The sequence below is a fragment of the Hemibagrus wyckioides genome, linkage group LG28, assembly GCF_019097595.1.
Source record: "Hemibagrus wyckioides isolate EC202008001 linkage group LG28, SWU_Hwy_1.0, whole genome shotgun sequence".
Lineage (NCBI taxonomy): Eukaryota > Metazoa > Chordata > Actinopteri > Siluriformes > Bagridae > Hemibagrus > Hemibagrus wyckioides.
Window position 1 is genome coordinate 8,907,024 of NC_080737.1, and position 15,158 is coordinate 8,922,181.

The following is a 15,158-nucleotide window of genomic DNA, read 5'->3' on the forward strand; positions in this document are numbered from 1 at the left end:
GTTATAGTGCAAAACCAAACAGGATATCAATATTTATATTATACAATATATTCTATTTAAAATTAATGACTTAAATAAAACATCACAGCTTTCATTCAGTAAATATACATTTCTCTATAGTAATTTCTGTAGACTCTGTAATAGTCTGTGACATGGCTAACCAAATTGTGAGGACAAAAGTGGGTATAAAATGAAGAGCTTGTAAATACACAAATAGACCAGTATATTTGGAAAAAAATAGATATTGGTTTGTAGATATTCTTTTTTTAATTCTCTAGGTGAAAAAATTGATGACTCGTACTCTACTTGTCCAATTTGCTCTTTAGAACGCACATACACTGTCCCTGACAGTATCGATCCACAGCAGCAGCTAGTTATCAGCAAACATGACGCTTGTGTAGTGTCAGCCATGTATCTTCCCACGCATTATTCCCATTCCATACAATCTCTTGTGTTTTGTGTCGATTCAGGATCAGTGGTTGTTCAGATGGATCTCGGCTTGTGGCTCCTCCCACATTTGCAGGTTTTTTTTGTCATTGAAAAAACTGAAACCAAGATAAATCACAAATCATGGATGCACCATGGAATACCATAAAGGCTGCCATTAAAAAGTGGGGCACACAGTGATATTATACCAAGAACATGATGGAATTCACCTTCCAGAATTTCACCTTTAAGCAACATAATGATCCAGAGCATAAATCCAAAGGATTGGTTTCCTTCCGAAATCCAGTGGAGTAACTTGAAGAGGACTTTACACAGGAAACCCCCTTTGGCAGACCTGATTCGATTTTTTTTTGCATTTTGTCAAGGAAGAGTGACTTTTGACTTTATGTTGGTATGCTAGATCACATTAAAGGAGAAACATGATTTATCTTGGTGAAGTGAAAACCGGGGAAGTGGTGGCTCAGTGGTTAGAGTGTTGGGTTGCGTGTTGGAAGGTCATGAGTTTAAAACCAACAATGCCAAACTGTCATGGTCAGGTCCTTGAGCAAGTTGTTTTTAACTTTAACTTCTCAGTTTGCTTTAACAGTTGTAAATCACTTTGTATAAAAGCATCAGGCTCAGACTGGATGGACCGCAGCCCATATTTTTGCCAGACTGGTATATTGCAGGAACACATTAGGCTATTACAGCTATTGTGTGTGTATGAGAGAGTGAGCTTGTGCAGATGTGTGTGTATTATGGTTGTCCAGAAAACTGTTTTTAAAAATGGTCTTATTTTGCTTCCTCGTGTTAAATGCCAGACTTTTACATCAATTTCGCAGGAAGCCTAACTGGCCCACAGTAGCAATCAGAGATGTGGTGGTTGGAATCCTTTGCTCTATGATACAAAGTCACAAGTGTGGTGCAATTGGCTCAGTTGAATTCAAGCACTGTTTAAGCCTTTGGCTCCTTTGTTGAGCTATTTTTTAGACTGGGTGGGGAGTGTTGCAAATTCGCTATTGGCTGTCGTGGAAACCAGTTAAACCCTTCAACATGCTCTCTCTCTCAGGCTTCCTTGTTCAAAACATCTCGTCAACAGAGAAATATGCAATCAAATCATGACTCTCAGGCACTTTTCTGAGCACTTTAAGTCAGATTTATCCTGATGATTTGTATGCTAATGTTTGCAAGGACAGTCAAATTGGTACATTGTCATCAAAAAATAGATAAATAATCACTAAATAAATAAATCATTTAATAAAAATAATCAAAATAATGTTTTGTTAATTAACAAATTAATTATGGGTTCATGCCTCACTTTGTAGCTCGGTGAAAAGGCTGTAACCTTGCTGAACATCCCAGTTTTGTATATAGAGATATAGATAAAAAAAATTTTTTTTTGAAATCAAGATTAAAGATTTAATCTTCCTGAAATGAATGTTTAAAAAAGACAGGATATGAAGCGTTTCCACCATTTCAGGTGTACGGAGTGCAGAGGAGGGTGTACTAAGAAAAAACCTGACCTGGTGTTGGTTTTTAGATGATTTTGCAGAAATGAGCAGTAAATACTGAAAAAATATGTTCCCTTTCGAAGGAACTAGACACTGCGTCATGACCGGTGCTAGGGGAATACTGAAGCTTCGTGTGCACACACGCCAATTCATTGGCTTGGATAGGACACGTGACGGAGGAATACGCGCCAGCATTTACATATAAGGGCATCTACGTCACCACCATTCAGCTTTTTTTGTCTTCAGGGAGCACTCCACTGTATGTGTGTCGATTATCTGTCCACAGGTATGGTGTTTAAGAATTTTAAGAGGTGCGGGCATCCGTGTCCACATTTTATCTTGAGTGATCCGGCTGCATGCATTGCAGGAGATTTCCTCTTGCAAACTCCGATCCTATTTGGCTTTGTTTACCGGCCACGTTTCTGCGCTGACCTGAGATCTATCATCACAGCTAGGCGGGCCATGTAGGAATCCTGACTCCCAAGGGCTAGGGTTGTATCCCGCCGCCTCTGGCGTTTTGGGGGACTCTCGCTTTTACAGCCGGTATTTTGTCTTTTCCAAGTGAGATGGGGTGCTGCATCCAATTTTGGACCTGCGAGCTCTGAAGACTGCCCTAATGACTTTCAGGTTCAAGATGCTCACTATGAAACTGATCGTGTCATAGATCAGGTCCGAGGACTGGTTTGTGACAGTAGACCTCAAGGATGCCTATTTTCATATAGGTATTCAGCCAGAACACAGGAAGTTCCTCAGGTTTGCTTCCGGGGGCGAAGCTTACCAGTATTGGGTTCTTCCTTTTGGTCTAGCCCTGTCACCATGCACTTTTACGAAGTGCATGGATGCTGCCCTGGTGCCGCTGCATCTCCAGGGCATCCGTGTACTTTTCTGCGCTCAGCCTTATAGTAGCAGCAGCCAGTGTTATCCTTTTGGGTCTGATCCACATGAGGCCTTACCAGTTCTGGATCTCAAGGGACTCCTTCGACAGACGCCTCACTTTCGGGCAGGGGAGTGGTCATGGACGGCCAACAGTCTTTGGGAAGGCCCACGACTCTCAAGGCACATAAATTGCCTAGAGATGAGGGCTGCGTTTCTAGTACTAAAACACTTTCTCCAACACCTCAGGGGCTTCCATGTGCTGGTGCACACAGAACAGCACTGAAGTGGTTGCTTATGTCAACTGTCAGGGCGGTCTGCGTCTGTGGTCTGGAAGGCAGACTTCCTGTCGAGACAGGTGCTGAGACCTGGGGGAGTGGCAGCTCCACCCTCAGGTGGTGGAGACTGTCTGGCCAAGCGGAAGTGGATCTGTTGTCCTCCAAGGAGTCTCTGGGACTGGATGCTCTGGTACAGCCCTGGCCGAGGCAGTGTCTGCATGCCTTTCCCTCTGTAGCTCTGCTCCCAGGAGTCCTAGCTAGCGTGCGCCACGCTGGGGTCCACCTTCTTCTAGTGGCTTCCCCCTGGCCCGCTTGAGGTTGGTTTGTGGACCTTGTCTCCATCCTAGATGGCTTTCCTTGGAAGATTCCTGTTAGGAAAGATCTCCTCTCTCAGCCATGAGTGGCAATTCTCCACCCCCGCCCAGAGAGGTAGAAGCTCTGGGTCTGGCCCCTGAGGGGGAGGCAGGCCTCTTATCAGAGGTTGTGGAGACTCTGCTGAATGCTAGGGCTCCCTGCACTAGGAAGCTGTATGCTCTAAAGTGGAGGCTTTTTAGTCTCTGGTGCACTCAGCGTGAGCAGGACCCGGTGCACTTCCCGATCGGTACAGTGCTGGGATTCCTACAGTCTCGCCTTTCTCGGGGCCTGTCCCCCTCTATTTTAAAGGTGTACATGGCTGCCATTGCTGCAAACCATGCCCTTGTCCTTGGTGCCTCCCTAGGAAGGCACACTCTGGTCTCACACTTTCTGTGCGGTGCCAGGCGGCTGAGGCCTTCCTGCAGACCGCGTCTCCTCTCCTGGGACCTCTCGGTGGTCCTGGACGGGTTGCTGGAAGCCCTCTTTGAGCCCATGGAGTCAGCCTTGGAGAAGTTCCTGACCCTTAAGACAGCTCTGCTTGCAGCCTTGGCCTCCCTTAGATCTGCAGGCTCTATCATTTGCCCCTTCCTGCCTGGAGTTTGCCCCTGGCATGTCCAAGGCTAACTTGCACCCCAGGGCTGGATATGTCCCGAAGGTGCCCAAGATAGCTGGTCATCCGGTCATCCTGCAGGCCTTCTGCCTTCCACCCCATGACTCGGTGGAACAGGAGAGGCTGCACTTGCTCTGCCCAGTCAGAGCCTATAAAACTTATGTGCACTGCGTGTGGCGTAAGTCCCCCTCCTTGTTTGTCTGCTGTGGGAGCCAGGACAAGGGTAATCCGGTCTCCAAGCAGCGCTGGGCACACTGGGTGATAGAGGCCATTACCCAGGCATACAAGGCACGTGGTATTGCTTTGCCTCTAGGGGTCAGGGCTCACTCCACTAGGGGTGTCGCCTCATCCAGTGCCCTGGCTAGGGTTGTTCCCCGCCAAAAGATTTGTGCTGTGGCGGGCTGGTCCTCTTTGCAGACCTTTATCAGGTTTTATAACCTGGATCTAGACCCCACTCCTGGGTCCCAGATCCTTCAGGGCTAATGGGTGTTCTGTTCCTGGTCTGCTTGTGCTCTCTCACGGCCTCTGCGACAGACATCGACCGGTGTGTGGTGGCGTGGGTATTGATGTTCCTATAGCATCAGTCATGACACAGCGTCGAGTTCCCCCGAAAGGTAACTACAACAGGTTATGTATGTAACCCGCTTCCCTGAGAAGGGAACAAGACGTTGCGTTGCTGGCCACACACTGAGCATTTTCATGCAGACAAAAGGCAAGCTGAATGGATGTGACGTAGATGCCCTTATATGGACATGCTGTCACGTGTCCTATCCGAGCCAATGAATTGGCGTGTGTACACATGGAGCTTCAGACACACTTCCTCGACAAAGTGTTTCCATAGCATCAGTCATGACGCAGCATCTCGTTCCCTTCTCAGGGAACCGGGTTACATATGTAACCTGTTGTAGGTTTCGGTATGATGATATTTTTTACAAATCGCTCGTCTAATGCCCACATAGGCAACATTTTCGCAGTTATTCTGCTGCTGGTCAAGTGTTTGAAGGCGTTTAAACACTAACTGGCACATGATAGCAAAGAACAGCGTTTAATCACTTTCTAATTATCACCATTAACATGTTTTTGTAAAGTGTAAAATTTGACAGGTGCAGCCTAACTGAAAATTTTTCAGTCAAAACCTTTTGTCCTTTTCTGAATTCTTCATTTGCCACTAATTCTTAGACCACAGATGGGATCAGAAATGTATTTTATTGGAGAGAAAAAGATTCTTTTGGCATATTTTTGAATGATACTCATACCAGCATACACGGTGTTAAATGCAAACATTTTCCTGCTAGTGTAATGTAATCAGAGTGAAAGTCACTGAATATTGTGGCAGAGGAAGTTAGTATAGAAATTAGAAGTGTATTTGGTTAAAATAACAAATAGTTAGAGCAGATGTCTAGAGTCACCTATAACATCTCATGTGACAGTTAATAAACAGTTTTCCTTTGTCGCGTTCTTTTATCGCCTCTATTCTTTCTTATTTATTCTTCTTCCCCTTCGACCAGAGCTAGACATATACAGCCATTATTGCCCCCACAAGACAAGTCACCAGTCACTGGAATTGATTTGATAATACAAATTCACGTGTGGGCTACAGAGGGAAAAAAATGAGAGCGTTCTTCCTCAGAGAAACTAATTTGTATTGTGCCACTATTTTTATCACTGTGATTGCTTATCCTTTATGTGACTCTCAGCCTTTTAATATATAAAACCCTTCCTCAGGTGTCCAGGTTTTTCATGTTAATCGGATGTGTATCAAATAAGAAATTTCCTCCCTTGAATGAAAGTATGATTCAATTTATAGGATTATCTGGATTCTCAAACAGCTAACAAAAATGACTTATATTAGGGTTAAGTTATTCTTCATGAGTAAACCTCTGTGTTTATTTACATAATTGATAAAATAAGCACACTTAATAGTTTGCCTATAATATATATATATAAACCTTAAACATATTTATTTATTTTGTTTTGGTAGAATATGGACTACACTCCAGGAACCTGGAGGAGAACCGATGTCCATCTGGAGAATCCAGAGTACCATACCAGATGGTTCTTCAAGTACTTCCTGGGAAAAGGTGGGAGTTATACTTCCAACAGTGATGCAGTGTTCCCTTTGATCAGATTCAGATCATTTGGGTATTATTCTTTAAGACCTGATCAATAATGCATATTGTAACAGATCTAAGTACTAGAAGGCGATAACAATTAACACTGTTTCTGCGTATTAACATTTGAATAAAACATTTTCCACTCTGCGTTAATAATGTAAATACTTTATACTGTGTCATTACTTCAGAAAAGCCTTGACAGCATATGAATAATGACGCTTGTTTATTATGCAGTAATCCCGCATACAAACCCTCGTGCACATACAAGCCATTTGATACACAAAGTTTTCCATATTTAATTACATTGTCAATACAGTGCACTCTCAGAGAACTCTCATCCTTAGCATCAATGTTTTTATCTCTTTCGCTCTCTCTCTCTCTCTCTCTCTCTCTCTCTCTCTCTCTCTCATCATTCTCAGTCTCTCGTACACACACATTTCTCTACAGTGCACACACATTGCCACTGCATGCCCAGAAAGCAGATGTCTGCATTATGTCTTCTTAATTCGTTTAAAGCAGTACACATACTTTTCAGGGAGGGAGTGGGATGGAGGGAGCTAGAGAGGAGAGCAAAAGAGAGAGAGAATGAATATGTGACACAGGAAGGGTGGGGACAGTGAAACAGACCAGATCTTCATCCTGTAATTACATTTCAGGCTTTATTCATTTATCTTCTTTCTGCTTTTCTCCAAAGTAGCTTTGGCAGATGTTTGAGCTTTTCCAATAACATTTTATATAGATAAACATATATACAGTAAGTGTGTGTATTTCTAGGTATATACAGTTCATAGGTATATACATCTCTCAGGTCTCTCATTCTCTATGCTTGCTCTTCATTTTGCCTCCAGTCCATCAGAACTATGTTGGTGTGGATGCAGAAAAAAACCCGTTCTACTTATCTGTGGTTTTGTCAGACCAGAACAACCAGAGGGTTCCCCAGTACCGGGCCATTCTTTGGCGCAAAACGGTAAGAGAGAATGTGTGCAAATGTGTCTTATGGTCATTGAACCTTTACCTGTTTCTAGTCATCCTGCTTAGCCACTCAGAAAAGAGTCCAGGGAAGCTAATTGGTCTGATATCATTATAGAGGCTGATTTATTATTTTGAAGCTCAGTTTGTGTGTGTGTGTGCTTGTTGTATATATACATACATTCCCACACCCACCAAATAAATCAATAATTACACACATTCATTCCACCAGTAGATATTTGGATAGGTCAGATTAATGAAGTACAACCAATGCTGCCTAATAGATACCATAATTTTTTCTGCTGTATCTGCTTTTATTTCTGCAGAACTTGCAGTGTTATTAAATCTCAGTCTCAGTCTAATTACTTGTCTGTCTAATGCATGTCGCAATTTGTGTGTTTTTCTGCAGGGTACTCTTAAGATTAGCCTTCCTTACAGCCCTACAAAAACTCTATCAGTCAAATCCATATTGAGGTAAGAAATACACACATGTGACATGACACACTGTCAGTAACTTAGCTGGTTTACACGCACATGTATAAAGAAGACATTTAACTGGTCATTTAAAGTACTGGGGCATTTTAATAGTTGGGGTATTACTGTATGTGGTAATATGACAAAACAAACTCAGTTTATTGGAGCATTACTATATTCAACATTGTTGAGGTATTGGAACAGGTAACTTTAAGTTATCCTTAAGATATAAAAATTAGTACCATTATTAAACACTTCATGAATTAGAGCGGAGAATCCGAGCCAGACATTTTCGTCCAACATCAGTGCCTGACCTCACAAATGCACTTTTAGAGGAAAAATATTCCCATAAACACACTCCTAAACCTTGTTGAAAACCTTCCCAGAAGAGTTGTTATAGCTGCAAAGGGCGGGCCAACTAAATATTACATTCATGTGCATGTAAAGGCAGACGTCCCAGTTTTGGCCTGGCTCGCAGTCTCCACTCTAATTCATGAAGGTTTTATCGGGTTTAGGCCAGTCAAGTTCCTCCACACCAAACTCGCTCGTCCATGTCTTTATGGACCTTGCTTTGTGCACTGGTGTGCAGTCATGTTGGAACAGGAAGGGGTCGTCCCCATACTGTTCCCACAAAGTTGGGAGAAGGAAATTGTCCAAAATGTCTTGGATATGATCTTCAATAACTGCTTTATTCGGGCCAACATCACAGTGGTCTTTTCTGTTAAATGACATTATTCTGTGATCACATGTAACTACAGGCCATGGCAAAATTCAGTGCCAAACATTCCTCTTATTTCACAATAATAAACATACCAACACCAGGTGAGATGTATTTAACCCCTCTCCATGTTGGGAATTACCATCTGTCTCTGGGGATTGAGTTCGAGTGGACAGTGCTAAATACATGCCTAAGAGGGGTTAAGTGCATCTTGTGATCCCATCACTCAGAATTGTTTTGGGACATACATGGTCTTATTTGTAGTCTAAACAGCAATGTGTCCTGAAGTGTCCCCAGCAAAAGGCCAACTACTTGCCAGGTTTCATTTTGTTACGTGATGAGGAACCAGCAAACCAAGCTGTTCATACTTGCAACCTTTTGACATTTTTTGGCTAAAGCTTGGGCATTTGACATAAATTACATTTATTGATTCTCTATTTTTAAACATCCAGGGCCTTCTCATATCACTGTTTCTGTTTATCACTATATGAGTGTTGTCTATTTGTGTTAGTGAAGCAGTCTACTCATAATCACAAACGTTTTTTATTTATGAAAATTTATGTAATAATACTTTATAAAGAGGCAAAGTTGTGGGGTCAAAATCTCAGTATAGAGGACAATAGTGGTTCTGGGCTACCGATCAGTAGGTCAGGGGTTCAAGCACAAACACTGCTGAGCCCTTGAGGAAGGCCCTTATCCCTGTCTGCTTCAGGATTGCTGCATCATGGCAGATTCTGTGCTCTGACCTCAGCTTTCTTACAAGCTGTTATGTATGAAGAAAAAGTAAAAATAAATAAAGACAAATAAAGGCTTCTTCATAGTAATACAAGACAATTTTAACACCTGGGTGAAATATTTAAGAAATTGGCCAAATTAATTAGAGCTGTGTTTGTGAAGGACTGATTTCTTTAATCCTTGGACTCCGGCAGCATGTCTACATGCTCTCACAATAAATTTTTAATTCATTTACATCACTGTCTTTTCATTTGTGTGATTGCTGAAAGCACATGAAACATGATTAGATGAGCGAAAGCTGCACACAGCCTGATGACAGTATGAATATAGCCTTTATCAACCTGTCAGAACGCTTGACAGTTTAATTGGGAAATGACATCCGACAGCTAAATATAAGCGCTTGGTTTGAGTTTTGTTTGGTATCGGAGAAGAATTTTTAAAGATTGTTTGTGAAGTGACAGTAGTGTGTTTAGTAACTGTAGTGCTGAGTAGTGGTTATGGCATGGATTCTCAGATGGCAGGAGGGAGAAAAGCCCTTGCTAGTGGCGGTAGGGGACATGCTTAATGCCCGTGGCTTTGGGGAGAACATGTGAAACACTGTACAGAGAGTAAACCCTGGAGCTGATAGGTGGTATGATGAATGGAATGATGTGGAGAATGTGGAGCATTATAGGTTTCTGTAAATAGCATTTAATGTTTTTATGCTCCTGTTTTGAAAAATCTTTTTTTAAGGAATGTGAGGCACCCAGGAATAATGTTTTTGTGTGATATGAACCCTGTCGATTTTTCATTCTTGTCATTGTATACCATTATACTACCATTCTGGCACACAGTTAACTCAAACTATAAGAACACTTTCCCTCTTTTTCCTCTGTCTCTGCAGTGCTATGAACATGGAGCGCTTTGAAAAGGGCCCTAGAGAGATCCTCAACCCCGAGATCCAAAAGGTGAGAGTTACACCTGTCACTCATTTTACTTAAGGGAACCGTTACATGAAACATGTTTTAAGGGAAGAAAAAGTGCAGTCTTTATTGATATTGTGTGAGGGTTAAATTTTTCATTTGCACTGCACTGAAATTTGAATACGTTAACTGGTGATCTAGCAGATAGGATCCATGCACACTCACTGTCTGAGCCCAGGTTCGAACCCCTGGCAGGGAGACAACCCAACGAGTGGTGGTTAATTCTCACTGCTGGGCCCAGGCCCAGAGAAAATGGGAGGGTTGCGTCGGGGAGGACATCCTGCATAAAAACTCTGTGCAAAATCAAAATATGCAGATGCAGCAGCCAAAGGAAAACATCAACTGGACTGAAAATTCAATGTAATTAATTTCAATTACTGTTATTCATTTCCACAGGACCTACTGGTACTGGAAGAGCAGGAGGTAATTTTCGATCTTAGAATTCTATATTTCAGAGACAGCAAGGTAACGATACTGATAATACATTAAGTTAAACCATTTTTGTCTGTTCTTGTAGGGCAGCGTAAACTTTAAATTTGGAGTCCTCTATGCCAGAGACGGCCAGTTGACAGATGATGAAATGTTTAGTAACGGTAAACACAGCATTACACATCCCTTATTAACAACTACATATAATTCCATTATGCAAGATTTGCACATCATTTTGCTATTTTTCTTATACATCTAATTTTACTCTGGTCAACCTTTTCTAGAGACAGGAAGTGAGAACTTTGACAAGTTTTTGAACCTGCTTGGTGACACAATTTGCCTGCAAGGCTGGGCTGGTTATAGAGGAGGCCTGGACACTAAAAGTAACCTCACAGCTCTATCCATGAACACATATGTATATGCTTGCCCATATATACATTTCCAGAGACAATCCTGAAAGCATTTTTTTTCTGAATGTCACACAATTAATTACACTTTCTCTTTCTTGCTAGATGACACTACAGGAATAAACTCCATCTATACAGTATATCAGGGTCATGAGCTCATGTTCCATGTATCCACCATGCTACCTTACTCTAAAGAGAATAAGCAACAGGTAGGTCTTATTACAATTCCATAAAGTATTCTTTAAAAAGATTAGTGTGTATGTGTGGTGTGATGCAGGCTGAACCTGAGAGGAGTTCCTGTTAACACAGCACAACAATCTTCTGAAAAACAATTTATCACTTCCCTCATAGCAGTTATAAACAGTCGTTCTCTCACCAGCCTCCTTTTTCTCTCTTTTAAGATAATATGAAAACACACACACACACTCACATACACACACAGTCTGTGAAAGCATAAAAGTTCTTTTTGTGGTGGAAAATTTACTGATTGTACTGACAAAGCACTGACTTTGGAGACTTCTGCCTTAAATGCCTAATAAATATGTCTTTTATCAACAATGTTTCTTAGTTAGATAGCAGCATGTTTTGTTTTCTAATACATTTATTACTAGTTTCAGATTTGCTGGAGCATCCCCTAAACAATTAAACTGAACAATTGAAGTGAACCGGTTGTTGCCATAGAAACAATAATGTATATGAACTACTGCATTGCTTTCAGCATTTGATCTGTATTGTTAAAAAAAAAAAAACATCCACACCTTCTGACCAATCAGATTAGAGAATTCAACAGCGCATTAAATGCAGTTTAATATTATTCATGTTTCTGTAACTTACTGGTTTGCACCAAGACATTTTACTACTTGTGTAGAGGTTAGCACATGCATGGCCGTCATGACGTCATCAGTCACTAACGTGGAAATATGGTTTTGGTCCCTGGATGAAATGAAAGTAGGGCACTTGCTTGTCTTGTTTGTGTCAGAGCAGATACATTAGATCGACAGGCCAGTCAAAGCACATAGCACATAAATGACTCCACTAAGACTGATGGGGCATTTGAAAAGAGACATTCATTGTGGTAAAAGATGAGTCTGTAAAAGAGTAGATTAAATGGGTTATAAGGCCAATGCCGTGGTCATCACAGCGATCATTTCCTCTGCTCTTTTACTATGACTTTCTTCTGCATGTCTCGCTGTGCTTTCTCTAGGGACATATTGTTTTCTCTGTTAGACACTGTAACATTACTCAGCTACAGAGCTCAGCAGTTCATCTCATTTCATGCTCTCAGAGCATCACCTTACTCCCTTTCCTCTCTCTTAATAATCTCGTACTTTGTACATAAGTTAAAGGAGGGACATTATGTCTCTCTGCTGTCTATGTAAGAGTGAGTCACACAGAGTCACAGCTGAGCCACAGCAACTTTATGAGAAATTAAAGCGCTAATAGATTTGTAGCGTTTTGAAAGATTAGGCTTATGAGTTAATTACAGCGGTTGGCACTGTGATAGCATTTATTACATTTGTATGTATTTGACGTCATCTCTACTAACCTATAAGGAAAGTCAGAGGTGCAGCCAAAGCACAGGATCTACTGTCATATTAAATAACATGCTGGAGCGATGAAAAGAAGGAGAATAATTTGTGCAGCCTGTTCCAGGAATCCATTAGCTTATGAGGTTGGATGAGGGCATTAATCAGAAAGGTTGATTTGGACAGTGAGTGCATGGTTGTATTTGGTGTAGTAATGTTTGCTTAAGATTTTGTATAAGCGAGAACAGGATTAAGTGAGTTTGTCATCTGTTTCAGATGAAGATTTTTATATCCTAGGTTGAAGACAGAAATGTTTGTTATGATTGGTTTAATAAGACAGTAAGGTAAAATGTTTTCTGAATAGAAATGGATAATTCAGATTCCTTCAGCACGCATGTCACCAGGGTCTTGCTAGGTATTTCAGGTATTTCAGATATTACAGATTCAGTACTCATCGATGCAAAAGCTTTGTGAGTACATACACAAGGCTTTTGTTCTCAAACAGTAAAATATTCACTGATACAGCTATCAGGTGCAGTAAATTCCAGAGGCAGGACACTTTACACTAATCCTGTTTTTCAGGAAGTAGGATGTCATCAAGTTTCAACAAAATCAATGAGAGTCAACGTAAACTGCAGTAGATAGATTTCAATTGTTAATTCAGCTTCAATTATTTTGTTCTTGTTCAGCTCAGTTTCCTATCATCACAAAAAGATCCCCACCTAGTGACTGGAAGATCACATTACAAGCCATGTCTTTGTGTACAGCTGGGGTCATCACCTGGTCAGTTGAATCAGGTGTCTTTTAGCAGGGAAATCACTAAACTGTGCTGTGGCCCAACTGAAACGGACCATCTCTGATATTCATCAACATTGTGGAAAACAACAAAGCTAGAATTAAAGCTTGTTAGTGTTCCTTACGTGATAAATTACTAGATATAAGGAAACATGCGCTACAATTAAAAAGAACCCAGTAGGCATAGTGGGTTTCTTTACTAGGATTTCAGATCATTGAATAGCTCAGGTATCACAGGTCCTTCTGATCTACCAATCAAGAACGTGAAAAACCATCTACCATTTTAGATTACAATTTTTACACAGGGATGATTCATCTCGCTTTTAGATTTTCTAAAGTGTCTGTGAGCTTTGTCTCTCGCTTTGCCTGAACATCTCACATTTTCCTCCTTTTCTCTACTGTTGATAATATGAACTGGTTATCAGTTTCAGCGTTTCCTTTATGCTTTTTTCTCTTTCTGTTTATCAGATCAGACATGAGGTTGAGGATAAGTACAGCTCTAGAGCTTTCAGAGGTTTTCAGAGCTTTTTTTTTCAGGCTTTTGAAAGCACCTGTGCTTGCTCAAGGCCTTATATCCTTTTTACAGAGTAGCACTTGAACTCGTACTGTCAGTCTGCGTATATCAGTGATGACTGTGAAAAGAGCACATACTACAGTACACACACACACACACACTACAATGATGACTGAAGCAAAGTTACAGTGGGGACATCCAGTAATTCCTGGGAAAATATCTAGATCATTTCAGACACTGTTTATACAAAAAGTATACTACATCATGGACTTATAGCAGTGTACCTTGTGCTGGCATTTGGCAATGTAGTTATTGTCTGCAGATTGATGTTTATACGAAAGGTTTCTGCAATCCTGTAATGTATTAAATTTGACTAATATTCAGCCTGGTTTTAGTCTAAGCTGCGTGTATTTTTGAAAACAATGTTTGCTGTGTTTTGGTCACACTTGTGTGTGGTCCGGTCGGTTTCCCAAATATTTTCTGCTCACAGCAAATTGCGAAAACAGTAAACATTCTGGGCATGTGCACTAGTTGCCTGACTTTTCAGGTTTGTGACATTACCATCAGGCACTCTATAGTCACTTGTGTACTATACAAACAACATCACAGTATAATGTCAAGAAACAGATATTGCAGTAAATTTCACCATCTTGGATTTGTGGTCATTTCATGGCAGTCAAATCAGAGATATAATGTATTCCTGGTCACAACCATGACAGTGTGGATTAAGTCTAAATGAAGAGTTATCTCTCATGCAGTGGGTCAAGGAAGTATTTCAGTTTTTGCTCGTTTTATTTTATTATAGATTTCATATAAAATTCATTCAGTGTACTTTCTTTGGGCATCAATCTATACACAATAACTCATAATGGCAAAGTGAAAAATAAGTTTTTCAAATGTATTAAAAATAAAAACCTCAAATCTCCTATTTAGATAAGTATTCAGCCCTTTTGTTCAGTACAAGCACAGTAATTATAGCTTCGAGTCTTCTTGGCCACAAGCTTTGCACTCCTGCATTAGGTCAGGTTCAAACATTTTGCCTGGCACATTTTGCTGGTTTAACCGTTTCACCCTGGAGTGACCGTGTTCACTCTAGAGCAGCTACACCGATCAGGTATAACATTATGACCACCTGTCTAATATTGTGTTGGTCCCCCTTTTGCTGCCAAAACAGCCCTGACCCATAATGCACTGTGTATTCTGACACCTTTTTATCAGAACCAGCATTAACTTCTTCAGCAATTTGAGCAACAGTAGCTCGTCTGTTGGATCGGATCACACGGGCCAGCCTTGCATCAGCCTTGGCCGTTCATGACCCTGTCACCGGTTCACCACTGTTCCTTCCTTGGACCACTTTTGATAGATACTGACCACTGCAGACCGGGAACACCCCACAAGAGCTGCAGTTTTGGAGATGCTCTGATCCAGTGGTCTAGCCATCACAATTTGGCCCTTCATCAAAC

At 41.2% G+C, this 15,158-nt stretch overlaps 1 protein-coding gene across 5 annotated transcripts in view; it reads left to right on the forward strand.

Moving 5' to 3' along the window:
- garnl3 (GTPase activating Rap/RanGAP domain like 3) overlaps positions 1–15,158 on the forward strand; it is an 89,004-nt gene that overhangs the window by 54,419 nt on the left and 19,427 nt on the right. For all 5 annotated transcript variants that reach the window (XM_058383905.1, XM_058383902.1, XM_058383906.1 and 2 more), the window contains exons 4-11: positions 6,034–6,133; positions 7,015–7,133; positions 7,545–7,609; positions 9,946–10,009; positions 10,421–10,447; positions 10,542–10,617; positions 10,738–10,836; positions 10,966–11,069. In XM_058383905.1, coding sequence (XP_058239888.1) covers positions 6,034–6,133; positions 7,015–7,133; positions 7,545–7,609; positions 9,946–10,009; positions 10,421–10,447; positions 10,542–10,617; positions 10,738–10,836; positions 10,966–11,069 — 654 coding nt within the window. The remainder of the gene's footprint in view (positions 1–6,033; positions 6,134–7,014; positions 7,134–7,544; positions 7,610–9,945; positions 10,010–10,420; positions 10,448–10,541; positions 10,618–10,737; positions 10,837–10,965; positions 11,070–15,158) is intronic.